We start from the raw sequence: 27,857 nt of genomic DNA on the forward strand, positions 1-27,857 counted from the left end.
TCCGTTTTACTTGAGTTCTTCCAGTTTAACCCGCGGAAAACCCCGTTCCATTGAAAGATATTGGATTCCATCCGGGCTGGCTTAGACGGCCGTCCTCTGATCTTGCAAGGACCACTAGATCAGGCAATCCTGTTTCTACAACGCCTCTTCTCAACAGGCACCAATCATGGCGTTGAAGCTTTGTGGATCTTGACGCATCAATTGACGAATCTTTTTTCGGCTTGGTCCTGGGGAATATTTCGCCGTAGGTCAGGCGGTTCAAGGTTGAATGGTGTCGAACGGGCTGGCCCATGCTTTCCTGGAAACCGCGCTATGTTTTCATAACCCCCCCTACATTATAGGCTCTGGTGCCAATACTGGCATCAAGTAAAACCTAACTGAGGTTCAAAGTCAGGATAGTCTCTGACTTGTCCTGCAAAAATCTCGTGTTAACTGGGCTAGACCTCATTCGGGCAGACTAGGAAGGGCTATCTCCCTAGATATACTGCGCCTGGATTTCAATCGGAGGTTAGGTAAGAACTCTTGAGCCTAGGCTCCCGAGGTGGGTGGGTACCGACTGGTCAATGTCCGTATGAATGGAAACCAAGTGCTAGACTAGGAGTAGATTTGAGCCCTTGTATGATTACTTTTTGTACCCTAAGCTGAACCATGTTCTTGATAAAAGTACTTCATGAAAGTACTACCAAAATAAACCTCAACGCCGTGCTTTAATGTAACGATGAAAAGATAGAAGTATCCAGTTGTGTCGTGCTATCAATGCGAATATGAATCAGGCAGGAGGCTAGTCACCTCGGTGAAGTCTCAATAAGTTGTCATCTTTTCAGCCTTGTTCTTGAAACAGGTCTCGTAATGAAAAGTTTCTGCTCTAATGCCACACTAAGCACGGCTCTGACAGTAATAATGATTTGAAAGGACTATGAGAACGTATAAAGCACGTATGCTCGAAGATGAAAACGGATAAAAAGGTAACGCATAAATGTTCATATCTTCTAAAGAAATCTATTTGATTTTATATATCTAAGTCCATGTATATATATCTGATATATGTGTGTGTATGTGTGTTGTGTGTTTGAAAGTGGCTAGCCAAATCTCAAACTGCAATCTAGGTCTTTTCTCCTTATTTTCTGCTGCTGCTAGGCCCGTTCGGGTCATAGAATTTGGTATTTTTCTTAGTTGTAGCCGTCCCATCGCCGTTGAAAAACTTAGCAGCTGGAACGACATCCGCCTTCACCTTACCCAATATGGTAGTCTCATGCTGGTCTCCAAACGGGTTCCTCTGGTTATCCTTCTTAAACGCTTGATTAGCGTTCATGGTCTCAGTTTCTTGTCGATGGTAACAAGGGCTCCAACTGGCTGCTGGGTGTTTGGGTCCTTATTCACGAACTCCGTGGCTACTCCTTTCCTGCGCGAGGATGATTTATAAGGGCTCTGATCATTATTTCGCCCAAGTTTCCCCAACGCGTGCGCCTTCACCGTGTCAGACTTCGTTTTTTTTTGTATACTGGCCCTTGAGGGTGAGTCGAGCCAGCTGGAAGCAACGGTTTCCCTTCATTAAGTAGGGCCTCCACCGGCTCCTTCCTATCACCTCTAAAAAGGACAGTGTCAAGTGCACCGGCGTTCGGCTCACTTGAGCTGGCTTTTGTTTTTCTTTGGGCTTGTAGTGGGCGAAGTCCCAGGGATAGGAGCGGAGATGGTTAGCACTGCCTGAAGCAGGCATAATAGAGCTGTGGCACGAAAGAATATACATTCTCTCGAGTTTTCGTTCTGTTTGAGAAAAGCACAAGGTGCTGAGAAGATTTGATAAGGTGGTAAACCAACGGTAAAGAGATGTACTTGATGTAGTTGAATTGATAGTAGAGTAAAGTGGTTACAAAGGGTTGTTAAGATGCGAGGAAGGATGAAGCTGTTGGATGAGGATGAAGCTGCTGGATAAGTACAAAGACAAACAAGTCCATCATTGAAGCCTTTTATATATTTCAACCTTTGTTTTTTTTATATAAACACTTTCGGGTACACCAAGTTAGCTGACAGCCGACAACTGCGTTTAAAGTAAGATGACTGACACCGATATGGTTATGGTTAAAGTCACAAGAGGGCAGCGGTCCGCCGGCAGAACCGAACGGCTAGGTCATTCCCCACTACGCTGACACTGGAAAGTTTCCATTCTGCTGTGCTTGCTGATATCAAGCCGGAAATTCTCATTACTACATCCGAAGATAGCAGATCGATAACCGGGACAGAGTGGCATATACAGTGAATAAGCTGAGCTACCAGACTTACTATGATATTAGGCGAAAAACTCTATCCCCTTATTACCGTATGTTTAGTTGGTATGCAAAGTCTACAAGGCCCACGCCGCTGGAACACTGTACAGAAGGTCAAGTTTTTACCAATACCACCAGAGTAAGCTTACATAAGGCATTCCAAAACCCGCCCATGGGGGCCCGAAACCTTATTTGAAAAGCCCGTGGGCCAACAGCCCACGAGCCCGCGGTTTCTTTCACTGTGGAGTTTGTATTTATTGGACTAAAGTTAGTGTTAAGATACATGCCCCACAACGTGCAAATAAGACGGGGGCCCGTGGGTTACGGTATTTTTTGGCCCATGGGCCCCCGTGGGCGCCCGCGACGGGTTTTGGAATGCCTTAAGCTTACATGAGCTAGTGTTACCAAGTAGAAGACGTGGATGTGACACTGAACCTCCAAAGTTTACCTGCACATCTGTAAAGGGCTCTATTTCAACTAAAATAAGCAGGGCAGCACCAGAGATCTCTGTACATTAAAGCGAAACTACCGCAAATTCTGTTGAAAAAAAGTTTCCTCACGCGTTCTCAAGTACAGATTAGCTCGGCGGCTTTTCCTTCCGCTTAAAAAGAATAAGCAGGGTGGTTATAAACTTCATCAGAGTCGTACTGCGGAAGTTCGTCGAATTCGCAATCTAACAAATTCCTGGCCAAAAGCACAACCTCCTTTTGTGCCTGTTCGGCGTCGATGCGTACGCCGTTTTTGTTCCCTTCCCATGTAATACCACGGAGTCACGGACTTTGGTGCCTCTCTCGGGGTGACTTTGTCCTTGTTGGTTTAGATTATCGAGATGAAGGATATAAATGTCGTTCCCGGTCCAGCTTCGTATAAAATGGATAGAAATGGTGGAACTATCGTTCTTATCGGGATTTTCCACCAGCACGTTCCATTGCTGGTCCATATTGACAGATTCTAACCCGGTGGTCAGCTTTTCCATGTCTTTTTCGTTAACGCGCATGTCCCAGGGCGCCGTCAGCCGTTCCCTCATGGGCTTTAGGGCGCGCATTTTGTTGCCGGGATATTTGGCCATTGACAATTTGCGCAGCGCAAAAGCAGCTGCGAGGAGATGGGAATGAATGAGACTTGTTTGCGAAAATCACAGGCTTCGTCTTTCCTTTCCTTCTTCTCATTTTTTTCTTACGTTGGATGTTGCATGTATATGGCTTGCCGCTCCTTTGAATTCCACGCCCGGTCTGGAGATTGATGTCGTCATTGTGATCGACGTCATCAGGTCGTGGTTTCTTTCGGCAAGGCCGGGCCAGGGGCTCAGCGGGGGCTCAGCGAGGTGGAGGCGCAGTCTGATTTGTGCAGTTCAAACCCGTTGTCATATAAGCTATCAAACTAGCAAGTGTACTACGTAGTACAGAAATACAACCTAATCACCATTTTATAAGCTTATATCAAGATCGAAGTTAAAGAATCTGTGAAACGCACAGCTAATATAGCCGAGTTGCCGGATGTTCAAGCCAAATGGAAACGTCTTCGGGACCGCCATGAGGAGGCTAGCTGCGAATGAGTAGAGATATTAAATAAGCGAGGACGGTCGTATATTAGCCAGAGTCACTGCTGCCCCAAGCATTCCTATATAGCGCATAGGTTGCCGTAAAAAAAGTCACTCGATCGAGTTAATACCTAGGTACACAGTAAGGCAACAACCCCCTATAGGGCATGTATAGAAAGTCTACGAGTGGTGTTGGAAAGAAGATGGTTGGTTTACTGCTGACTGTATTGCGGCGGTCAACAGACTGGCAGTCTTCTAGCTAGCACAAGATCTTAGACAAGCACGTAGTCATTTGCGCTGATTGTCGCATCCACTCTAGTCAGATTTGGGTTGTTTATTCAATAATGTCTCTAAACCAAATTCTATTGGCTCCAGCAATTCAACACCAACGATTCGTGGGAGGTAACTGTTGATCAATGTTCATACTACCATGGTCCAGTAGAAAGCCCAGATTCAGTTGGTCATATCCCAACTTGTCATCTGTAATATCCAGCCCCCGACGTGAAGGCATGTCATGACTGCGAAGTTTAGATCGTCAAGGAAGAGGTGTGACTGATGGAACTGTGCTTATCGGCCTCCAGAGCTGTTATTGAGCCCCCATACAAGCAAAACTAGTGGGGCTTCTGGAAGTGTGCTTGCAAGCGGCTTGTATTCTTGGCGATAGCCTATAGGTCCCGTTCTAATATTAGCAATCTTTTTCTTCTTCTTTTTTTCGTGCACAAAACAAGCGACATTCAAAGAAGCATTTGGAACTATACGTATACTATAGGATTAACCCCGAGCCGCGAGCTGAAAACAACTCTTGCTAACGTGGAGAGGTTGTTCCATAAGTCAATCAACCAAGCCGCGGAGGATGAGTACCGTGATCACTAAGATCAGGTCTCTGTATAAATGTGTCATAACATTTATCTACGCGCAGCCGCGACCCGTGAAAAGCCGGAAACGCCAGGCAAACCGACATCCGCGTGCTGGAGTCCCAGTGATATAGTTATTGCACAAACTGCAAAGTTAGTCAAAGTTTGTAAACCAGTTTTTGTCGACATTCTCACCTAGTCCTAGCAGGAGGGACAGCCAAAGATTGTTTGCCATCAAAGCTAAGCCTATCACGGGCCCAACGAGCTCCGCGACAATACGAGCAGCTTGAGCATAGAAGAATATGTTTCACCTGATATTCTGTGAAGTTAAGCGCTGATAAATGCAGAGTAATTTGTATTTTGTGACCTCGGGAACCTATATCGCTCATCGGTATTTTGAGGCGAGGCATCGGTAATGATTAACATGGATACGGCACCGGTAACGGTGCTACCGCCCCCAATCATCGAGAAGAACGAAGATAGCCATATTAGCCTGAGAGGTAGTTCTAACCAGGCTGTATTAATAAAGTTAGTATTCGAACAACGGTTACAGCAATCCAAGGTACTTGACGAGTGTTTAAAAAGAGAAAAAGACATGCCACTTTGACGTACAAGTAAAAAGCACCTGATTGATGAAACATATTGAGAAGCAAAACCAACAACTCCAACACAAGTTATAAAAAGCTTGACGACTGTGGTGAGAAAATGCAATCGTGCAGCCTCTTCTGCAGTTTGTCGAAAAATGCCAATAAAAGCTGGGCATGGAAGCTTGTCTTTCTTGTCTTGCTTGTCTTTCATCCAGCATGTAGGTTATCGACACGATCGTCTAATCCCCACAATATCTCCGTGGTAAAAGCCTTTGCCTGTCAAATAAGCTGATGCTGCATGGTGAGCATCTGATGCTGCTTATCAGGCCAAGGTTTCCACAAAAACCCAAATGTAGTATGGCAAACTTGCCAAATGGGGATGGTAGTATAGACCCTGCAAGGTCCTTTTTGTTTAGCGCCCAACACATTGTGGGGTACGAACCAGGGTTTACGGACAAGACTACAAACATCCTTCATTGTCTTCCGGGGAGCCGGGTCCGCTGCCTAGGCCACTGTGAAGCTTGTACTACAGCGCCAATGACAGCACAAGGGTCACTATCGGCGGAGCCACAAATCCAGCGAACAGCTAATTACAACAATCTACAACACACGGATGGCACCTGCAAGATAAACCTTGAGTGCCCCGAGGCAATTGGTTATTGATATGTTCCAGGTTGCTGTCTAAAGTTTCCTGTCTGGCACTGGTTTCTTTCATCGCTACCTACTTCAAGCTTTTCGCCTGTGCAATCACTCAGGACTCTACATGTATCCAGAAGCCAAAAGATCACCATCCTAACCCTTCGGTGTTCAAGATGGCATGTTCTACCGAAGCGGACCGCGTCTTCGGACCTGCCGTTCAGGGATGCCGTTCTGATTTCGACTTCACGCTTCTTTTTCAGGACACCGTACTCGGCATCTTACCGTCATCATTACTGATCATTTTAGCAGCAGCCAGACTTGTAGTTTTGGCGCGCAGGCCTGCTATTGCAAGCCTAAACTGGCTGTACCATTCTAAGATCGTGAGTAGCTCTTCTGATGAACTAATTACTAGGTAAAGCAGGGGAGTAATTAACTAGCGCAGGGCGTCAATCTTGTTTCATTCGCACTGCAACTCACCATTTTGATCCAACGATGCCGCATTCAAGATCTGGAAACCGCCGCAGCTATCCCTTCGGCGGCTCTTGGACTGGCAGCGACATGCGCTCTGTTCCTTCTCTCTACAATCGAGCACAGGAAATCAATTCGCCCATCGTCCATCATTTTCGCCTATTTGTTCATCTTTACCTTGACAGAAGCCACCCGCGCAAGGACCTATTACCTGAACAACCAAACTGTTGCTGCTTCTATCACAGCCTCCAACTGTTGCATCAAACTCGTGCTTTTGATCCTGGAAGAGCAGAAGAAGTCCATCCGCTATGGCTCGGATTCCTGCACAACAGCATCAGAGGACTTGGCAGGACCGACCAGCCAAACCCTTTTCCTTTGGTTGAACAGCCTGTTCCTCACTGGATACAGGCGAGCTTTCACTCCAGCAGATCTTGGAATGATCAGCAGCCCACTATATGTTAAAAACATACGTTCTCAGTTCAATAAGATGACCCACGGTCACATCGGTAAGGACCTTGTGTTTGCGTCTGATAAAGCATCCATCGGCCCGCAACTCCTCTAATAATTGACAGCCTCTTCCGCCAATAGCTTTGCCCTCCAGGCATTTACATCCTTGGGATTATACGCGCTTGCGCCAGTGATCCCACGACTGGCAGTGACAGGTTTCACTTTCTCGCAGTCGTTCCTCATCACTGCTCTGCTAGAGTATCTGGAAAATGGGCGTGACAGGCCAGCTAGCCACGGATACGGGCTTCTTGGCGCCTACGCTTTTGTTTACATTGGCATAGCTGTAATTTGAACCCCCATTTTCTTTTGACTTTTTTTTTTGTTTGCTTTGGTCGTTTCGCTAACTTTCCTCCTAGGTTTCGAACAGCTGGTATTGGCGTCATACCTATAAATCAGTGTCAATTATCCGTGGAGGCTTGGTTGTGTCCATCTTCGAAAAGGTACTGCGACTAGGCGAAGATAGTAGCATCGAAGCGAAGGCAACCACACTCATGATTTCAGATGTTCAACGTATTGTTGGCGGCCTCGTCTACGTTCACGAGATGTGGGCAGGCGTGCTGGAAACCGCCCTAGCAACGTACCTTTTACAAAGAGTCATGGGTGTCTCTTCCGTGGCCATGCTCGGTCTGGCTCTAGGTGAGTAATCCTGTCTGAATACTTTGTGTTGGATCCTGGGGGGCTGGGGTTATGATGGAATGAAATGGTGCTAATGGCTTGTCCCCTGAAAGCTTGCGGCGTGACCTCATCTTTCGTTGCCACCAAAATGAGCCTCCAGCAGGGAAAATGGTTGAAGGCAATGGAGCAGCGGATCGATGCTACAAAACGGCTTTGCGATTCCCTAAAAGCTGTCAAAATGCGTGGGGCGGAAACAAGAGTTAGCCGAGTGGTAAACGAGCTGAGACGATTAGAGATACAAGCAGCACGCCCATTCCGTGCCCTGGTCACCGGATCTGTTGTCCTGTGTTAGTAACCAGCTTTCAAAACCGTCAATCCTTTCCTCGGACATTTGTTTACTGACCCATCTTTATTGAACAACAGCTTACAGCACCATAACACTCTCACCATTGCTCGTCTTCGCAGCTTACATTGGCGTCAATGGCGACGATGAAAATCTCGACTCGGCCACGATGTTCTCTTCTCTTGTCCTCATCTCGCTTCTTGGTTCTCCGTTAGTCCACTTGTTCCAAGCTATGCCGGCTCTCGGTTCTGCTCAAGGTTGCTTTAAGCGCATTCACGCCTTTCTCGAGACCCCGGAGAAACCTCTTGTTATCAAACACAAGCCGGAAATAATCACGACATGTGATGAAGAAACCAAGAATGCACATCTCCAGTTGTCGGAGATTGAAGAGACTGCGTTATCCATCCGTAACGCTTCGATCGGTTGGTCTCCAGACGAGCAGCCTTTGCTCAGAGACATCAATCTGCGAATACAAAAAGGTTCATTTGTTGCTCTTGTCGGCAAGACCGGGTCGGGCAAGTCACTATTGCTAAAGTCCACTATCGGAGAGGGTGGTCACGTATCGGGCTCCATTCATATCCCGCTCGACAAGGTTGCGTATTGTAGCCAATTGCCCTGGTTGGAGAATGTATCGGCGGAGCATACGTGGACCCAATTTGGAGCGGGAGATACAAAATGGCTTGCAGATGTCATTGACGCATGTTGCTTGGATGACTTGACCAGCTTACCCGACTACAGAGCAGGCCGGATTGGTAGCGGCGGCAGTCGTCTCAGTGGAGGTCAAAAGCAACGTTTGGTAAGTTTGTCTCATTTATACAATTAAGAAGTATCCCCCATCTGACTACGTTTTTTTTCCAATATAGGCGCTAGCGAGAGCGATAGCTGCTCGCAAGGAAATTGTTTTGTTAGACGATGTGTTTAGCGCATTGGATCGTACTACGAAACATCATATAGCAAGACGGCTTCTCGGATCCGAGGGGCTGTTGCGAAGACTGGGAACAACAGTTTTATTTACCACTCACGACTGTAAGTCAAGCCAAGTTTGCCATATTGCATAGAGTATATCTACTGACAATAATAAACTGTACGTATAACTTTAGCATCTATAGCAAATCTAGCCGACGAGGTGTACGAGATCAACGTCGACGGGATGCTCACACCAGTCCCCGTGCGGAAGCCGGTCGCCAATGGGGAAGTGGCCAAATATGAAGACTCTGATGCGAAAGACACAGCCACGGACGCAAGCAACAATGAGGAGACGTCGACGGCACCAGATCCGGGTACTGCCTCTGTTACGCAGAACGCCAACAATGGAGACCAAGGCGTGGGGACTCCTGTCTCGGATAAACAAGTTTACTTGAGATATGCACGTGCCATGGGCTTCAGGAATGCTGGGGTTTTCTTGTTGTTGATGATTGGCTGTGCGATAACCCTCAAAATGCCAGGTATGTGATATCCATTACATTGTAAAACACCAATTTATTTTGGACTATCCAGCTATTTATACTCACACAACTTACTTATTCGTCTATTCGCAGATCTTTGGGTCCAATGGTGGTCCACCGCAATGAAAGAAGGCGATACGTACGGCAACAGCTACTGGATAGGCATCCTCGCGTTGCTAGAGGTACTCCCACTTCTGATGTTGTGCTTCTCCCTGCTGTGAGTCCAAGGACTACCTTATCTTCCCACAAAGCTTTAGGTACTTGCTAACCATATCCTTCAGTCATCTAATGTTTTGGGTAGTGCCCCAGTCAGCTTCTGCCCTGCATGCCAGCCTTCTTCGGACAGTCCTCCTGGCACCGTTTGGATTCATCAGCCGCGTCGACACCGGCAGCCTCCTAAACCGTTTCAACCAGGATCTGATGTTTGTCGACACTCGCCTCCCTCTTGATCTCTTCAACACCTGCTCAGAGATGTTCGTATCCATTTTCCAGCTGGTCCTGGTCGTTGTGGTCTCCAAAGAAGCACTTGCCATACTTCCGGTGGTGTTTGGCGCGTTGTATCTCATCCAGAAAGTTTATCTTCGATCGTCCAAGCAGTTGCGTCTGTTGGACCTTGGCTGGAAAGCAGACTTGCACACCAAATTCGGCGAGACCGCGGCTGGACTTTCCGTCATCCGCGCCAACGGCTGGCTGGGCCCCATGCGAGGAAAATTCGACGAGAAACTGGATCGTTCACAGGAACCATTTTACCTTCTCTACATGGTCCAAAGATGGCTTCAACTTGTACTGAACCTCGTGGTGGCTGGACTGGCTATTGCCATCGCTGGCGTTGCTATCGGGCTGCGAGAACAAGTCGCTGCCGCGGCTGTAGGCGTTGCGCTCCTAAACACAACCACCCTTGGCGAGACGCTGACCAACTTTATCGTTTCTTGGACGTCACTCGAAACATCGCTTGGAGCCATCGCCCGCGTCTGCGCATTTGAGCAGGATACCCCACGAGAACGTGAGGAACCGGCAACCACGGATTTGCCAGACAACTGGCCTGGCGCAGGCCAGATCAGCTTCGAGAATGTCTGGGCCACCTACGATGAAGAGGGATGCGATGGCAACTGGGGACTTAGCGGCATTACCCTTGGTATCCAGCCAGGCGAGCGGGTTGCCGTGTGCGGACGTACGGGCTCGGGCAAATCTACGCTACTCCTTGCTCTGCTGGGGATGCTCCACGTACCTGCTGGTAGCATCCGCTTAGATGACATGGACACATCCACCTTGCCGATTTCTGTCTTGCGTCGTCGGTTCACGGTTGTTTCCCAGGACAGCTTCTTCGAGCCGACATCGACCTTCCGTCAAGAGCTCGACCCAAGCGGCGATATCTCGGATCAGGTCATGGAGGAGATGCTCCGGGAATGCCGTGTATGGGAGGTGGTTGAAAATTCGGGTGGTTTGGGAGCTAAGCGGGCGGATTCCAAGCTTTCAGCCGGTGAGACCCAGCTGTTGGCCATTGCGAGACTCCTGCTGCAATGGCAAAGCCAGCCGGCAGGGTCTGGTGGGATTATCCTTCTCGACGAGGCAACTAGCAAGTGAGTACCTACCCTACCGTACCTTTGTTTCCAGTGCGGGACAAAGATGAATGTTGTATACTAACTGGGCAACTTCCTCCAGCCTGGATCGGCAAACCGAAGTCCACTTGGAATCTGTCATGGCCGCGAGACTACAGCACGCGACTGTTGTTTCCGTCATGCATCGACTGGAGGCAGTGGCTGCGTACGACAAGGTTGCCATTTTGGATAAAGGCGTCCTGGTGGACTTTGGGCCCGTCGCGGATGTCATGGCTAGATGCGAACTTTTCGGTGCATGAAGCCAAATGTTGTCCATATCTTTTCGACGTTCTCCAGATAGCTTCATCGAGGGTTAAGCTTCAACAAAATATCCAATTCTACTTTTGTCAATATTTTTATTCAGCAGAAGTTTGTGTCCTTACGCCGTCTGCCGATAAAGATGGGATGCACACCTGCACAATTACTCCACTGCCCTTCTGTTGCCAGCACGCCTGACATTATTATCGCCGAGAAGATGCAGTATTGGAAACTCTACAGCGGTGTTGAGCCACAGTCCCACAATGTAACTGGTTGGTGCGGTTGCATCAAATCCCAAACCCGGATCCCCACCCATCGCGTGTATACCTCTACTTACATGACTTCAATACCAGTTGCCTAAAAGCCATCCAACGCCAAATCGTCATGCGCGGAGGGAGGCCTATCGGGCGCCTAATGTTTTAGTATTTCTTTTTTTTCGTCATTACTGCGATTAGGATGTGGTAAGTCGGTTTTTAGCAAAGCATCTGATTAATACTTGCTGTAAGCACCTTTCATGACGTTATTCTCCCATCGATGGCGTCTCAAATGTCCTGTCGTCATCCTGTATATTTTTATTGACGATGAAATGGTTAACTGAGAACACCATTTCTTCCCACACAAGCCCGTGTGTTGCTTAATTCCGGGAAGCGGCCTCCTCTTGGTTGTATGGGGGAATTAGCCCATTTCTTATTCCTTGGAAGTTTTGCCTGGTGGGACCCCTTAAAATAGTCATCTAATGCAGAAATATAAGCTTAACATTAAGGTTGGAAAGTATATTTAAATCCCCGAGCGGTATAGGAACACTAGTGTTTAGACACACTTTTGACAAACTCGAGTACGTCCACCTCGGCGAATGGGAGATACTGTAAATCGTCAGCGTCTGTAATTCTATAAAATCGTTGCTGCATCATTGCGATTAAAGCGTGATTTCTTACAAACCAAAGCCCCCCGTTACTAAAGCTCCGCCGGTGTTTACCGGCGCTTCTACCTGGAAGCTATATAATCTTTGCGCCGTAGGAGGTGCGCTGCCTTGGAAGGCTTCGCTGTGACCCCCTCCGTTTGATGAGACGGATGCTGCCCCTCTTGAGTGACTTTGGTCGATATGGGCGTAGTCCGGTGGTTGCTCCGCCGAACTGAAGTTTGACTCTCATTTTTCCGCCCGTAATCTTTGCCTAGACACCTTGTTGCCCGGCGATTTGCGCGAGTCGTCGGCTCCCTTTAATTCTTCCGTTTTCTTTTTCTTTTTTTGGCACGGAGAAGCCCGCATTCCTGAGGCGGGGTGCCTAGTTCACGGACCAGCCGGTCCAACCGCATCCTCCGTATCTTCAACCATTTCCTGTAGGTTCTTCCGGGTAGCTTCGTTGAAAAAAAAGATGGTGGTAAATCATAAATTTGGACTGCAGTTGGCGCGAGCGCTGGCGTGTAACAAACACTGCCGGATAGCATTGAATAAAGAAATCCGACCTTGCGGTATAAAAGAGAGATTACTGCCCTCAACGAGCACCACCCTGTGTCACACTTTGATGTAGACGCCCCATTTGCTTAAATGCGTGGGTGAGGTGGCATTGCGGTCGCCAACTAAGCTTTCCTCCTCCGCATCCCACCACGAGAGATCCGCGTACAAAATTCGACTGCCAGAGAATCGATTAAAGCTTTCGGTAGAGAGAGAGAGAGACACGATGGAGGAATGACGAGCATTTCAGACACAGTTAGCCCTAGTGGTTTCCTAAGCATCAGATCCAGCAACCCGAAGAACTGCCAGCTTTGTCAACTCACTACCCTTTCGTGGAATCACAGCAGCTGGTGACCATATCTCGTCCAGGTTGCTTCGACAAAGCACGCTATTGTTGTCAAAAATAGGCTTATATTCAAGATTACACGAGGAAAATAACACAAGGCTTCGTCAACACCCTTGTAATTTGTTGCCATTCTGTTCAGTGGGCAACAAAGCACTCTAGACAAATTGCTCAGCAATCTAGACACCGAGGAACTACTATCAAGATTCTATACCGTTGGCTTCAAAACCACAATGCCAAGTTTGAATATTCTTCAAACCCTCCAGGTCGCCTTCTTCCTTTTCACAGTTCTCGCTACTAACCCAAGTGCGAGTGTAGCCACCATTAAAGTCGATTGGCCACACGTCATTATTTTTTCAACCAGGATGTTTTCAGGTTTGGCATCTCCCCATTGTATTCCTACATTGTGAAGGGTCTGGACGGTTGTTGTCAGCTCTTTGGCCCAGCGTTGACGAGTTTCCTGGTTGACCGTCCGTACGACGTTCATCAAAGTGCTCGGTGCGGTGGTGATCTTGGGCTCGATGTACACCAACAACAAACCAACGATGCGTTCTCGGCCAGAAGTGTTACCGTCGCACACCACACCGTGCAGACGACAGATGCGCGTATCCAATGGGATTCGGCCGGTTGCTAGAGCGTAGGAAATCTTGGAAAATGCTTTGAGCTCACGGGAAAAAGGCAGGAAATCCGTGCTCAAACCCCTTAAAATAGCAGATCATGTTGCCTCGAACTGCCACTTTGGAAGGAAGAGATCAAAGCGGATTTTCGTCGGCCTCGGTAGATGGAATGATTTGTACATCGTGCGATGAGTACCAATTTGGCACCCATTTGTCCAACTCAAGACTTTGCCAACACCTCGATTGCCGATATTCTCCGGGAGGCATATATGGATTTTTTGAAATCCCTCCTTGCCTGAACCTTATTGTTGGTTTTATCGACAGTGGCAATCAATAGGAATCATTCAGGGTTGAGCCATTGATGCAGTGTGAATGGCGGCTTTGGTGGGTTTGGGGCGAGCGATGAAATAACCTCGTGAAAAGGTTTGGCTAGTTTCTCTGCCTCTGCATTCTTCGCGTCGTAGACGTCGGTATCAACGTCATCCTCTGCGTTGTCATATTCGGTAGGGGACTTCAATATCTTGAGCGACTCATAGAAGTCTGCAAGAAGAACTGGCGCTGCCTCCAACTCCAAAGGTATCCATCCAAGATAAAAAAAAACAGCCCCAGGAGAGCGCACAATGATTGTGCATTCGTCGTCCCTGGTGCTGGTGATCCAGCTTTCGATGGCGAATTCTGCGGACATTATGATTGTGAGATTTCTGTGTCAGTTAGACCGAACCTTGCGTCCAGGAAGGGAATTTGGGTCTATTTATGTCCCAGGTTTTTCTTTTTCCTTTTATTTTTCATTGAGCACCTTTGCTTTTGCATTTCCTCGCATAACGCTCAGTTGCTCTGTCCAACAATATCTGGCTCGAATAAATGAATTGCCAACGAGGCCTGCCGGGGTGTGCATGTAACCCAGTTAGAATCAGGATACCCGGTAACAGCTATAGCATGTAAGCGCAGGACAGGGTCTTTCTCCGTCTGTGAGCTACCTGTGATAATCACATTGTGATGTGACTCACATTCTCCGCTGTAAGGGGGTAACACAGAAAAACAAGTGGAATGGGCGGCAAGATGGGTGTTGGAAGGTTGTACAAGAAAGGCGGTATGTTGGCGGGCTGGATTAAAGTCGTGTGTATATGCTATGGGTCTTGAGCGCATTGTGGGGGACAATGTCTGTCCGCCCAGCTTGCCGAAGGGGGAGCCGTTCTTCCAATCATGTATTCTATCACAGGATGGCAAGAATGATAATCGTCTCGTTGCTGAACTGGCTTAGTGGGTGAAAGCTCCTCCAATCAATGATATAAACCTATCGCCTTATGTTTGCACTTATGTCAAAGCAAGTTGGCTCCCGTTATTTATCGTTCTTCTTCCTCACGACCATGTGACGATAGTCTCACAAATGTTGCTGCATCTATCTTCTAAAGGATTTGTCTCTTCCTTGGTATTTAATCTCTTCCATTCTCAGTCTTCAAGTTTCTACGGTCACTCTTTAATGGCCCCAAGCTTCGGTGAAGGACCGCCTCATCATTCCTGCCCTTCTCTCAAAAGCCTAAGAGCGTATCGTCCCTCTGTTATCATCAGTATGTGCAAGAAAGTTACCCCCCTGTTATACACGTGGACTAGTCGTGCATCATGCAGGATGGAGATGCTTATTTTGAACAGACGTATAGACAGTTGTTGGGTAATCATTAACTCGTTACTATGAACATAAACTGCCACACCTAGACCATGCTATTCGTAAATGGTATCTACTGAACCTTCCAAAAATTAACCACCACGAAATCCATAGACTTTGGAACTTTTGAACATTAGAAATCAACTTAACAGCAGCAATGACGAAGCAAATTCATCGTCTCCTCGTCCTCCTGCCAGCCGCACTTGTACCATATTGCTGCTGCTGCGGCTGCTGCAAGTCCTTTAGGGTGAGCTTCTCCCCTCCACCGGCATCCTTGGGCGGCCCTTTCTTGCCATCGGCCACGCCCGCCCTCAACTGCGCCATGAAATAGTCCGCATGTGGCGCATCGTACACAAGCTGAGTAGCTGGCGGAGGCGCGTTCTCTTTGGCTTTGTTGTCATCTGCGCCTGTCACTGAACTTTTGTCCCCGGTTGCAGAGGCAGTGTCTGCGCTGCCGCCACCACTGCCGTTGGAGCCAATAGAGACGTTCGAGACTGCGCGGCCCATGATCTTGCGTTTGCGACGGGCCGGCTGTGGTGCTGCTCCCGCTACTGTTGACTGCCCTCCGGATGCGTCCTGCTCGTCTGCTGAACCGGGGGCGCTCGTTTTACCGTCGAGGAGGGACGTCAGCTTGGAGCACAAAGCCAGACGGTTGGCTTCGTCCTTTAACTTCTTCTCGCGGGCCCTTTGGGCTGACGCTTCCCGCGCGGCCACGGCCAGAGCATCCTCATCTGAATCGTCGGCGTCCGAGTCGGCAACCTCGCTTGCTATTCTTGCAAGCTTCCTCTGTGCCGCGGGCTTGTCAATCGGCCGCGGTTGTTCTTCTCCCACGGCAGACGTTTCTTCTGCATGGCTTTGCTGCGCTGGGGGTGTTTTATTAAGCGCACTAGCCGACTTGGCTGCCAATGGCTCTGACCGGTCTCGACTTCTGTCACTTGTTCCGGCGTCATCATTCGATTCTTTGGAACGACCAGACTCTTCTTGTGCAGGCTCCGTCTCGTGTTCGCCAATATTCTCGGGAGAATCAGTAGTTTCCGTCTGGATGGGTACCGTCGATGTCGCATCACCCGCACTTTCGGGTGCTGCTGGGTGCGTAGGGCCCTGTGCCGAGGCAGATTCCGTCGTTGAAGGACGAGATGCAGAAGCTGATTTTGTTCTGCGCATGGACTCCTTCTCCTTGTCGGATGGCCCAGACCGTGACCTAGTCAAGTCAGTGTTTGCAGAGAGCGTTCTCGGTGGCGTGATGCTCTGGTTAAGCTCTTTATACATAAAATCCCGAAACGGGACCTTGTAGCCTGTTGAGATGCAGGTCCAAAGCCAGTCGGCCTGAATAACAGGAACTTTCCATGCCAGCGCCAGATCCAACTTTTGCTTACGAACAGCTTCGAGTGAAGTGCAGAGAAGCATCGAGGTATTTGCAGTAAATCGCTCATCGTAGCGCGCACCGAGTTGGCGAATCGTCTTGTCTATTTGGTTCAGGTCCACACCTGTGAACCCCGAGGTGGCTATTCTTAAACTCTCAAAGCCCTGGATGGGGAAGCGCGGGAACGGTCGGCCGATGACGTGATGGTTCGGATCGAAGAAATGCTTCTTGTGAAGACACTTCTCAATAAAAAACTCCGTGACTATTGAGGCTCCAGATGGCAGCATTGGATGACTTTCTGGCTGTGACTCTTGTGGAACGATGAGTATACGGTGAGAGTAATGCGATGCCTTCTCCAAGCCAAGTTCCTCCAAGCTAGAGCAGACGTGTCCGCCGAGGGAAACGAGCGTATTAACCAAAATCTCGGTCTGTCGCCGCGAGAAGCCATGAACATAGCAACAGCACGAGTCAAACACCGGTCGCTCTTTGGGGATTTCGAACGGTGCCGGAGCTGGAGTCGTCTTTGCGTCGGGTGCAGCAAAGGAAGTTCTGAAGGAGCCGTTATCGCCTTCAGCCAACGGCGCAGCAGGCACCACTGGCGTTTCCTGCTCCGGTAGAGCAACCTCAGCAGAGATCGGCGAAGGTTTTGACTGCGCCGGCTTTCCAAGAATGTCGCCCCACAGGCCATCTCTCTGATTGCTAAGCTTCAAACTGGCCGTCCTACGTAGCTTCGTCTTGCGGTCGTCCGGCGCACCGCCCTCCTTGGCCACAAACGACGCATCGCGGGTCCGTTTGTTGCCGGCCGCGGACCGCCTTGCCGGCGCGTTTCTGTTCCAGGCATTCAAGCCTCGCTCCTCGGGCGGCAGCAGCGGGTCATATAGCGACTCGTCGAGGATCATACCGCGTTCGACACTGTCCCGAACCCACTCGATCGATACGGTGCGTATCTGCCAGTCCTTCGCCGCAGCGTATTTTCGGCCCCGCGGCTGGTGTACTACGAGGTGTGTGACATGTTTGGTCAGGTCACCCGTGTAGGAACCCCCGTTAGAAGTGATGGTATGTGTTATGGACTGTCGTTCGTCGGCTGTATGAGAACCATGGACAAAATTCGTCAGCTCAATGGTCCATGTGTGCTTGCCGCCGTGCCAGTTCGCTTTGTGCAGAGCCTACCATCATCAAAGCCTGTCAGGCAGATGAGCAGTCTACCACGGCCGCGTCCGTTGCCGCCATCCGTCTCAAACGTCTTCAGGCGCCATTCCCTCTCGAGCGCCTTGAAGTTTATGGGCTCTGCCATGGTGAAGAGGCTGCAGACGGCGTCGATCCAGCCTGCAGCCATAGGCTTGATGTCGGGTCGTTCCTTGGCGACATGGCGGTATTTCGGGGTGTCGTATTCGCCGACGATCAGATGTGTCACGTCCGGAGTAAGGTCGTACTTATGTATGCCGCCCAGCTCTGCAGCCTTTTGAGCAATCTCGGCCTATAGCGGGGGGAGGTTCTGCGTGTTAGCTATATTTGCTGTCGCGATCAAAGCTTGGAGGGAGGTGTGTGTGCCGTCAAAGATATCGGTCTCATACCCTTTGTTCTACCGGGATGCTTGTGCAACAAACCACAACTCCACGAAAGGGCTGAGCAGAATCAAAGCCTGAGTTCTCCGAGTCCGATGCTCGAGAGGGGGAGGCCATCTGATGCTAGAGTCAAGGTAGAAAAGAGTACATAAATGCCAGGAAGAGCCTGCCCGCGGCAAGCATGAGCAAAGGGTGCGAAGCAAATGGTCCCCGGTTAAGAGGCGCGTAGATGCGTAAGTAAGGCAGGTAGGTATCTAGGTAGACAGCGAAAGAAGCGAAAGACAAGTTACCACTAATGTAGCGTGGGGTCAAACAGTTCGGATCCAGAAGCCTGCTAGCGATAAGCATCTGTTCCATGAGATGGTGGTCGAAATCAGACAAATTATTCCTGGGCGCGTCAGAACGCGTACTGGTTTTAGTGGGTCCGAATTCCACTACAACGGTCCCTCCCGACGCGTGAGTTTAGCGTTGGCGGGGGACTACTATAGTACTGTATTCGACCCCTGTCCAATGACGTCACGTTTATCTACCCTTAGCTTTGGGGACGGCATGGGTGTCGGTGAGAGCCAGGCAACGGGGGCATGTGGATGGTGGTTTTGTCTCGTTATTGACTGCTATGTATACATCCGTTAATATCGTACAGCAACACTCAAGTGCCATCCATGTTTTATCCACCTGCCAATTCTTCGGCCATGGTCTCATTTTTCCAACAGTACACGTCGAGTCTACTTGTCTCTCGATCCGAACCCAACCCCAAATACTTTGTTCCTGGCGCAATACCGAGATGTCCCCAAAGCTGCCAAGAACAAGAGACTTTTTTTAAAACACGAGCGTATTCCCGCTCAAATACAACCATCTTGCAGCTCCTTTTTATTGAGCATATCAAAAGCGCTCACTGGTTGAAATCTCAATCATCTCCTGTGCGAGGCGAAAAGGTACTCTATCCAATGATTTGGATCAGAGGTATGGCAGTAACTTGTCATCCTTGTTCAAGAGTAGTGATTTGGGTGCAAAAGAGGTGTAAGAGGACTCTGGTCCATTTTACGCCCAGTTCTGCAGCTTGTAAAAGGTCCCCACTACGGGCTGGTTTTTTTTTTTTTTTTTTTTTTTTTTTTTTTTTTTTGCGAACAGTTATTGTAATACCAAGTTATCGCCGCTTAGACAACATACTTTGCATCAACTGCTTGGCACTAACCCTCTTCTTGACTGGCGGACCGGTTGTTGATGGCTCCTTTCCTGGTTCGTCCTGCAGCTCCCTTTTCTTGGACACTGGCGGAGCGCCATTCCTCGGCTTTTGAGACGATTCCGACTCTTGAGCCATTGGATTACGGGCATCCTTGGGCGATCTGCTTGGGTTTGCGTTTGCTAAAACCGGAGACGGTGTAGGCCTGGTGTTCACCAATACGTCCTCCTTGATTGCGCCCCCTGGAATCAGATATCATATATTGGGTTAGCACTGCTATCTTTATTATAGGATTCTACAGACTTCATAATTTCTCATGCGCTTGAAGGTAATTACCTGTAGTCGCTGCAGGAAGCTTCGGGCTGGGCACCGAAGTCACTGGAGAGGGCTTTCGAGATCCATGTAGAGGCTTTTCGGGACTGGGCGCTGAAGGATTCAGATGACCGTTACTCAGTTGCGGTCCTGTCGTGGATCTTCTAGCAGGGCTGTGGCTAGAGCTCCGTTCTGTCTCGGCCGCCGAAAACTTGTGTTGTGGCATAGTGGAAGGTTGGGAACGGGCTGGGCTTGTAACTATCGAATTTGAATCGATACTATCCGACTTTCTTTGGTTTGAAAATGATGACCCGGGACTGGCTAACCCCCTGACACCAGTATTGGAAGTTTTATTCGTGGGGTACCCGGCAGGTAATGCGCTTTTACCGTCAGGTCCAGAACTGTCAACAGGCTCGGGCCTGTCACCCAAGGTCTGTTGCATGGTGGAAGGTCGTGACCGAGTCGAGCTTGTAGTTTTCGAGTTTGGATCAATACGATCCGGTTTTGTCTGGTTTGGCAATGATGTACTGGCACTGCTCGACCCCTTGATCTGTATATTGGAAGTTTTGTTCGTGTTTTGTCCCACAGGTACTGCGCTTTTACCATCTAGCCCAGCACCATCGGCAGATTTGGGCTTGTCGTCAAAGGTTACTTTCGTAGCCGCTGGAGTTGCAGTCTTGCCGATAACTGGCATTGGAGGTTGAGACATCATGGTCTCAGTAGGACCCACTGCGGAAGACGGAACACGCCGCTCTTCAGCCTTTGGATGGTTGCTGTCACTGGCAGTGCCCAGGTTCCGAACCTGATCTGGCGCGTTTTCTTGGTCGATTTCGTTGCCCCGAGTGCGCACTCGATCGAGGAAACCTATATTTGTAAAATTGTCCTTGATGTTTTCATAACTGGGCTTCGAAGAGGTGGAGGGGCGATCGGTCCTCCACTGGTCCTCCTGTGCTCTTTTGTAAGGCTTCTTTGCCGACTCGTAGTCAATAGATGATTCTCTTGGAGGGCGTCCTTGCGTATGAGAATCCGTATGGGCACTCGGTGGACTTTTCGAGTCCTTACCGCGACCACCATCGTAGGCTGGCTTATAACTGTCGTATGTGGGCCCTTCCCTTGGCGCGGCTTCGTTACGATGATATGGCTGGCTGTGATGACGAGAAGAGGGTAGTTCATATGAGCCATGACCGTTCTCTCTTCCATTCACACCGCCCCTACTCGTCGTGCTTTTGTCCGGAACAGCAGATGATTGCCTTGAATCGGGATTAGCAATGGACAGCACCCAGTCCAAAGTGATGTCAGGGTTTGTTTCTATTTCCTCCTTGACATCGCGAATCCATCCTTGGTGTTCCTCGGCATCCTTGATGCCCATGATGAAGAATACGATATATTGCTTCTCGCTGAGGTCGCAACTTATAGCCAAAAGCTGCTTGCGTAAGCTGTTGAACCTTGACACATAGTCCTCAAAATTATCAAATGAGGCGAGTCCCATAGTAGCAATGCTTTGCAGGAGAGAGCTGAGCTTGTTAAAGAGAAAGCAGGCGCCCTGGGGCTTGACTGGCCTGGCTGGTTCTGGTGATGTGTAGGAAGAGGCTTCATGATTTTCGTCTTCTGGCCGCTGCCCTGCCCATCCAAGGATCGCTGACCATATGTCCCAAGGCTTCTGTTCTCTTAGCGGTGAGAGACCACCAAGAAACTCATTTCTGACCCGAGCTATGACGCTGAATTTGAGCGCAAGGGTGACCCTACGCAGCTCATCTGCAGTCGGCCGCCTCTGTAATCTATCATCTCGCTCCCGGTCTGAAAGGGCTGGCGGCACGAGAGGTACGTGGGATAGGCCACGATCGCGCAGTCGCTCCAAGAGGACTTTCTTCCAAGATTTGAACTCGCTTGGCCTGCTCAAGCGTTGCCACCGGGGGAGCGAGTCGTATTCCTGGGTATTGCCAGGAGCATTGTTCGGCGGTGGACTCGCCATATCCTTTCCGCCCCGAGGCAATGAGCTAGAAGTGGGGTGAGAGATGGATTTTTTTCTTTCTCCTTTGACCTCAGTGCCTGGTTTTGCTGGACTGAAAAAAACGAAATGAGAGATCGACCAAGTGGCATAATGGATGATCTTTTGTTCTTTTGGCAGGCAATTGATGCTGTCTTTGAATCAAAACGCCCAAAATAGGTAAGAAAACAAGAAATTCTAGAAGCAGGGGAAAAAACCAAAGAGAAAACCCCATTCGTACTGTGTAATTGACCCGTCCGGGTGCAGAATTTGGCAGGGCGCGCAGGGATCACCGGGTTCATCACCGTTGCAGTGTAACGCTCTAGCAGCTGGAGGGCGGGGGTGATCACGTTTGTGGCGGGCGCCCATCCAATGGGATCAGCCCTATAGATGTGCTTTGGTGCGATAACAGCCCCTAGCTAGTTATTGACTGTATTCCAACGGCGAACAAACAAAGTTGTCGCTCAGCAGGTGATTTGGACAGCATGTGGATTGCTTGGATGCTACCAAGGGCTTGAATCTTGTCGATTGTCGGATAACTACATGGTAGCTTATCTACCTCAAGAGTTTGGACCCATGCTACCTGGTAGGTAGTGCCTCATGCAATTGAAGACTGTTGGCGATTTGTCAATGTCACCAAGAACCCTTCCAGAAATAAAAAAGGAGGATGGATTGCAGCAAGGGTGTTCGGTTCCAGTTGTGATAGAGATTTATTTAAAGCAGCATTCATTCCTGTTCGATTTTTCCCTTCCCATCCGTTTTCAGGTTGCATTCACTTGCTTGTTCATCCAATCATTCAGACTACTTCCCCCCTGAACTGGCGGGCACTGAGGCTTGTCAGGTACCAATTAGCCGAATGGTGGAGTTGAAAAGATCCTGAACCCTGGAGGACCCCGCCGAGGACAAAACTCCATGAATAAGGTATGATGAGTTCTTTTGGATTGCTTAGGGTTTAATCTTAAATTTCCGGCTCCAATTCTATTCAGCTAAAGGATTACCACCGGTGGCAATGTGAGTTACTTGTGAAGCTCACCTGATGAAGATCATGGCTCCACAGGTTCATCTTTCTCCCGACCCAAATGCCCGACTTGTCGAGTACAGCTCAAAAGTTCGTCTGCGTCCATCAAGTAAGTCACACAAAGTTCCAGAAAATCGTACCCAGCCATGCATAACTCAGAGCCACATATACTGTGGAAGAACCATAGCGCGATTCTCCCCACCAATTCTGGAGTCCCTGTTGGCACCGAGGTACCGTCGACGGTCGGCGACAACGATTTTCACATCCTTCCTGCGTGACTGGTAGATGGGGGGACCCAACTTTATATTATCCAGTTTGATGACTGCAGAGACGCTATAGCCATGATTGGTCGAGCGATCCTGTCGGATGGTTTTCTCACTGCAACAATGGGGGATGAACTCATAACCTTGGGCAGGTCTCGTATGGGTGATCTGACTTGTATACACCTGGCTTCGCTCGAAAGTGGCCTTGGCAAAGGGTTGATAGTCAGTCCTTGTTGCATCCTCGCAGCGAACGTGGGCTGTTGAGACCGGGTACGGCCTGTCCGTCTCAATGAATGTTGCAATCGCCCCGAGAGTGAGGAGCCTCTCGGTACCGTAATGGGCCTTTTTGGAGTAGGTATCCACAGACATGGTGGCGATCCGATGCTTTGACTGTGCAAAGGTCGAACTGCTACTGAATGTGAGTCCCTTATTTGTTTTGGATGGAAGAGTATCTAGTTATCATTTCGCCCTTCTCAGATGAAGACTGAATATGGGTTTTTATGTTGCGGTTCATACTCGCAACTCCTGGTGAGTGAGTCAACCTTATTCACTACAGTCATTGTCGCATCACATGTTCGACCTGGATTTTGACCCTATTCATTTCACTAATGCTGCCTGATGATCACTTTTACTGACTTTAATTTCTCTCCAGGTTATAATACACGGTTTTAATGGATCACGTCACTACTTGGGTTTCGGCATGTGGTGGTGAGGTAGGTAGGATAGAGTACCTTAGTTATCTAAGTGGATACGGGTCTACTCTCAATCTGGCTTGCGGATACAACAGCGAAAGCACAACAGAAGATATGATTTTGTGTGTAAGTCCTATTGAAACAGTTTAATGCTCTTTGGTTTTACTGGGGCTTTTCTCCATCTAAGATCGACGGGCACTACCTACCGTATATTACCGACTTTTTTCTCCTGTCCCCACGTGTCAGGGATGAATGGGGCCTAGTAAAAACCCCAAGGGGGGCTTGGAGGCTTTGTCATTCATGCCGAGACCAGAGGCGACGATATATCAATGCAACCAGGGGTTTGATCCGCATCGATGCAACCCCATCAACGCAGACAGGATGAATGAGGAAACATCCGAGCTGGAGAAATCAATAAATCGACGAGATAGGAAAACGCGTTCATTGTTTGTATATAAGTCGCCTTTCCCCGGGCGGACTTGGCAGGACAATATGCTTTTCTTTCAGTCAGGCCATTCCGACCTCTCTTCGTCACTCTTTTTTCCCCCTTACCGGCTGCCATCTGTGTGAATAAGTCTCTCACTTACAAAGATACTTCAATTTAAAGGCAGTATTTCTTTGTCATTATACATTCACGTCACACGTAATTTCACTTTTTTTTTCCACGTCACCACAGTTCACTATGCAGCTCAAGTCGTTGTTGTTTGGCCTGATGGCCGTCGAGGCCGCCGTGGCATCTCTGCCCATGCGCATTGTCTCGTGGAACATACGCTACGCTACCAGCTCCCTCGAAGATGGCGAGAAGCCGTGGTTCGACCTCTTTTGCTGGGCCACCAAGTCCCGCTGCCGCCAGTACAAGTTCTACGAAAAGCTGAACCAGATCATCAACGCGACCCCCAACGGCACGCCCCTGGTCATCGGCATGCAGGAGGTCCTCGACAACCAGCTCAATGACATCCAAAACAACCTGGGCGACGGCTGGGCCCACATCGGAGTCGGGCGCGACGACGGCAAGAAGTCGGGCGAGTACAGCCCCATCTTCTACCAGACGAGCCAGCTCAGGGTTGTCGCGTCCGAGACCAAGTGGCTGTCGCCCACGCCGGACTCGGTCTCGTACGGCTGGGGCGCCGGCAGCAGGCGCATCGTGACCACGGCCGTGTTTGAGCACATCGCCACGGGCCAAAAGTTCATCCACGCAAACACTCACCTCGACAACGTGAGCGCCCAGGCCCGAAGCGAGGGCGTCAAGGTCGTCCTCACCCGCATCTCCCAGGCCCGTGCTGCCTACGGGCCCTTGGGCGTCTCGCTGACCGGCGACTTCAACTCGGCCCCTTACACCGACGCCTTCAAGACCCTGTCCGACACTGGCTACATGAAGGGCGAGCTGTACGACCTCGCCACCCCGGACCAGCACGCCGGTCCTTACACTACCACCTACACCACCTTCCGTGAGGGCGCTGGCGAGAGCAGGATCGACTTTATCTGGCTGGGTGCTGCCTCTGGATACCCTTACAAGGTCCTCAAGTACGAGATTTGGGACCATACCGTTGATGGCATGCGTGTGAGCGACCACAGGCCTGTCGTTGGTGATGTGGTTCTTAATTAAGAAGACTCTCTTGTTGAAAAAGCAGTACGGCGGAGAAATAATAAAGTAATTCGTAGCTTTTCATTTAATATATAATTGGCTAAGCTTGAATTAAACCTCCCACTATGCTGCATTCAAGCTAGTCTAGATTTTATCGCCGCGCTATACTGTAAATCAAACCGCGACCAAAAGAGAGAGAAAGAGAGAAAAAAAAAAAGTCGTTATCTTACAGTGCAACACCGGTGTTGCCGCCCCCTTTTAACCAAGCTGACTCGAGAGAGGCTCGACAGGGGGAACCATCAAATCATGAGCAGCCATCCTGGACGCATCAGCCTCGCCAACGACATCTTCATCCTTGAACCCGGCAATATCCACAATCCTCCTAACCTCCGCCTTTGCAGCCGAGCACCTCCCACCCTTGACGATGCGCGCCTCGCCGACAACCTTTTTGTACAGAGCCAGCTGCGCCGAAATAGCCGAGGCATTTTTGTGGAACCCCTCGATGCCGCCGGGGACGTTGAGGTCGTAGAGCGCGATGCCGCCAACCTCGGCAAAGTCCTCTCTGAGGTTGAACTGCTCCGGCCCGGCCGCGTTGGCGGCGTAGACGCTGGGCACGACGCCGTCGCTGTCTATGGCGGCTCGCCACTCGTCCCCGTAGCTCCAGAAGCGGTCAAAGGGAGCCGGGCTCAGCGTGGTCCAGTCCAGGGCGTGCGTGGCCTCGTGCATGAGCAGGTACGGCGACGACCAGTAGATGGGATCCTGCACCACCATGGTGTCGCCGTCGTGGACCCACGCCGCTACGCCGCCGGGCATGTTGAGCGGGACTGCGGTGAAGACGGAGACGGCTTCTCGAATACCGACTGGCATGGCGCTTATTCCCTGTTCATCGCGAGTGTTTTTTTTTTTTTTGTTTTTGTGGACTTGGTGAGCTGGGGGTCTGACTCAGGGGGCGTTTTGTTTGTATTTACACGCATTGCGCTGGTGGTGGGAGGAGAAGTGGAGATGTTAGTACAAAAAGGATGGTACGTTTCTTGCTTACCTTGACTACTTCCAACTCGGTAGCACCGGCATTGTAGTGACGGCAGACGACCCAGGATCTATCACAGTCCTTGAAGGTGACATTGAAAACGTGAAACTCCCACGGGTTGATTGTCGTCATTGCAAAAGTGCCTTCGAGGCCCACCCCGTTGAAACAGGTGTAAGGGATCTTCCCCGGGATCCAGGACTCAACCTTAATGTCCGAGATTGACATGGGTGGCATGTGAAGCCTGAGATCTTTGTCCATTCCGTACATGTCAAAGGCCATAGGCTCAATGGTTGGTTTGAAGTTTTCGACTGCTAATGCCAGGCCTGATAGGGCAGCCATGGTGGTCATGGTTCGAACGAAGTTGTTGACAGACATTATGGGATATTATAACAATTAGTGTATTATAAGTTTGATCTGTATGATGTTGTTGAAAGTGTGCGTAAGATATAGGATACAAGCTTAAGCTCAGAAACCTACTGTAGCAGAACATCGTGAAGCTTTATACGGTCACTTTTGCAGGCCGATTCATTGTCTAGATACAGATCGCATTCACTCAAAATGTTTGGTAAGCCGAATGTTGGTTACTATGGATGCTTTGCAGAGGGATTGCATCCTAAGAGAATATTACAGCCCAAACAGGCAAACTTGACTGCCAAGAAGACGATGTGATTGGCTGTTGCAAAAAGGATCTTCAGCTTGAGTTAATTGGGGTCTAAATCCTCTTTTGGCTGGGCTGCGCCGCCATGTGTAGAAGGAATCGAGCAGCAAGGCCCCCAACTGCCGTGGATTGATCCAACGAGACTTTCAAGAGCCCCAGACCGAGGATGCGTCTGACCTGGTCATCCTCCGGCTCCAAGATTGTGTATTTTTTTTGGTCGAAATAAGACCCAGGTAGGAATGGGAGGGGTCTGAAGGATCAAAACACCAACTCGTGCGCTGTATCTGCTTCCATTCATTTTTGAGTCTGTCTAGGCGATGTCAGCTTTCACAGGAATTGGCGAAGGCAGACTTTGGGGTTGGATTTGATACCAAGCCCAAAGCCACGGAATATCTCATCTTATTGACCGCGAAATGAAACCTCTCCATGTGTATGTAGGTAAATTTCAATTGATTCTTGCTGGTCATGCAGGATGTCGGTCAACAAACAGACCAGACCGAGAGAGTCGCAATTGCAGCTCCCATGGTGCAAAATATCAATGAGCAGTAGGTATGCAAGGCGATAGCAGCAAAGGCTGCATGCAACTGCACTTGCGGCACTCGTGGTGTTTAATGAATTGATTGGGGGTCAGGAACAGAGACAGGTTGCCATAGACTGTTTGGGCAAGCTTGGTGGACCCCACACCACCATGGACGTTGGAATTGCTGTTGTAGTAAGCGAATACGTTTATGACCAATGTTCAAATCAAACAGTCAAGTCAACCAGAAGATGGGGTAGCAAAGAAAAGAAGAATACGGAATAATAGGAGAAAAGGGGAAAACAGCAAAAGAGAAAAATGAATGAAAGCAAAAGTAGAATGCAAGCAAAAGTAATCAGGACATCCTGAGGATGCCGTAGATGGGTCTCTCTCGCCGGGATTCGAACCCGGGTCTCAAGCGTGACAAGCTTGCATACTAACCCCTATACTACGAAAGATGTTTGCTTGTTGATGCCACCGATTGCTGTCGGCG

The 27,857-nt window shown here is 49.5% G+C and overlaps 8 protein-coding genes across 8 annotated transcripts; 3 read left to right on the top strand and 5 right to left on the bottom strand.

The window, feature by feature from the left end:
- Positions 1-2,937: 2,937 nt before the first annotated feature.
- PgNI_01261 (uncharacterized protein) lies at positions 2,938-3,458 on the bottom strand (the record flags this gene model as incomplete). Its single annotated transcript, XM_031121334.1, has 2 exons — positions 2,938-3,385; positions 3,445-3,458. 2 exons carry the CDS (start codon positions 3,456-3,458, stop codon positions 2,938-2,940), a joined length of 462 nt encoding a protein of 153 aa, XP_030988220.1.
- A 2,599-nt stretch (positions 3,459-6,057) lies between these two features.
- On the top strand, positions 6,058-11,225 carry PgNI_01262 (uncharacterized protein; the record flags this gene model as incomplete). The annotated part of the gene is made up of 11 exons (XM_031121335.1): positions 6,058-6,264; positions 6,327-6,858; positions 6,925-7,142; positions 7,216-7,495; positions 7,588-7,821; positions 7,898-8,613; positions 8,681-8,843; positions 8,918-9,262; positions 9,356-9,479; positions 9,544-10,842; positions 10,925-11,225. 11 exons carry the CDS (start codon positions 6,058-6,060, stop codon positions 11,118-11,120), a joined length of 4,314 nt encoding a protein of 1,437 aa, XP_030988221.1. The 3' UTR covers positions 11,121-11,225.
- Positions 11,226-13,871: 2,646 nt separating this feature from the next.
- PgNI_01263 (uncharacterized protein) lies at positions 13,872-14,216 on the bottom strand (the record flags this gene model as incomplete). Its single annotated transcript, XM_031121336.1, has 1 exon — positions 13,872-14,216. One exon carries the CDS (start codon positions 14,214-14,216, stop codon positions 13,872-13,874), a length of 345 nt encoding a protein of 114 aa, XP_030988222.1.
- A 1,149-nt stretch (positions 14,217-15,365) lies between these two features.
- On the bottom strand, positions 15,366-21,589 carry PgNI_01264 (uncharacterized protein; the record flags this gene model as incomplete). Its single annotated transcript, XM_031121337.1, has 4 exons — positions 15,366-17,641; positions 17,728-18,034; positions 19,318-19,547; positions 19,642-21,589. 4 exons carry the CDS (start codon positions 21,587-21,589, stop codon positions 15,366-15,368), a joined length of 4,761 nt encoding a protein of 1,586 aa, XP_030988223.1.
- Positions 21,590-22,528: 939 nt separating this feature from the next.
- Positions 22,529-23,254, bottom strand: PgNI_01265 (uncharacterized protein; the record flags this gene model as incomplete). The annotated part of the gene is made up of 2 exons (XM_031121338.1): positions 22,529-22,561; positions 22,805-23,254. The coding sequence occupies 2 exons, from the start codon at positions 23,252-23,254 to the stop codon at positions 22,550-22,552; spliced, it is 462 nt and encodes a 153-aa protein (XP_030988224.1). The 3' UTR covers positions 22,529-22,549.
- On the top strand, positions 23,153-23,640 carry PgNI_01266 (uncharacterized protein; the record flags this gene model as incomplete). Its single annotated transcript, XM_031121339.1, has 2 exons — positions 23,153-23,303; positions 23,538-23,640. A coding segment is annotated over one exon (123 nt), but the record flags the coding sequence as incomplete, so codon positions are not given.
- Positions 23,641-24,259: 619 nt separating this feature from the next.
- On the top strand, positions 24,260-25,183 carry PgNI_01267 (uncharacterized protein; the record flags this gene model as incomplete). The annotated part of the gene is made up of 1 exon (XM_031121340.1): positions 24,260-25,183. The coding sequence occupies one exon, from the start codon at positions 24,260-24,262 to the stop codon at positions 25,181-25,183; it is 924 nt and encodes a 307-aa protein (XP_030988226.1).
- A 237-nt stretch (positions 25,184-25,420) lies between these two features.
- PgNI_01268 (uncharacterized protein) lies at positions 25,421-26,564 on the bottom strand (the record flags this gene model as incomplete). The annotated part of the gene is made up of 2 exons (XM_031121341.1): positions 25,421-26,041; positions 26,202-26,564. 2 exons carry the CDS (start codon positions 26,562-26,564, stop codon positions 25,421-25,423), a joined length of 984 nt encoding a protein of 327 aa, XP_030988227.1.
- Between the last annotated feature and the right edge of the window lie 1,293 nt (positions 26,565-27,857).

This window comes from Pyricularia grisea (assembly GCF_004355905.1).
Source record: "Pyricularia grisea strain NI907 chromosome Unknown Pyricularia_grisea_NI907_Scaffold_1, whole genome shotgun sequence".
In the NCBI taxonomy this organism is placed as follows: domain Eukaryota; kingdom Fungi; phylum Ascomycota; class Sordariomycetes; order Magnaporthales; family Pyriculariaceae; genus Pyricularia; species Pyricularia grisea.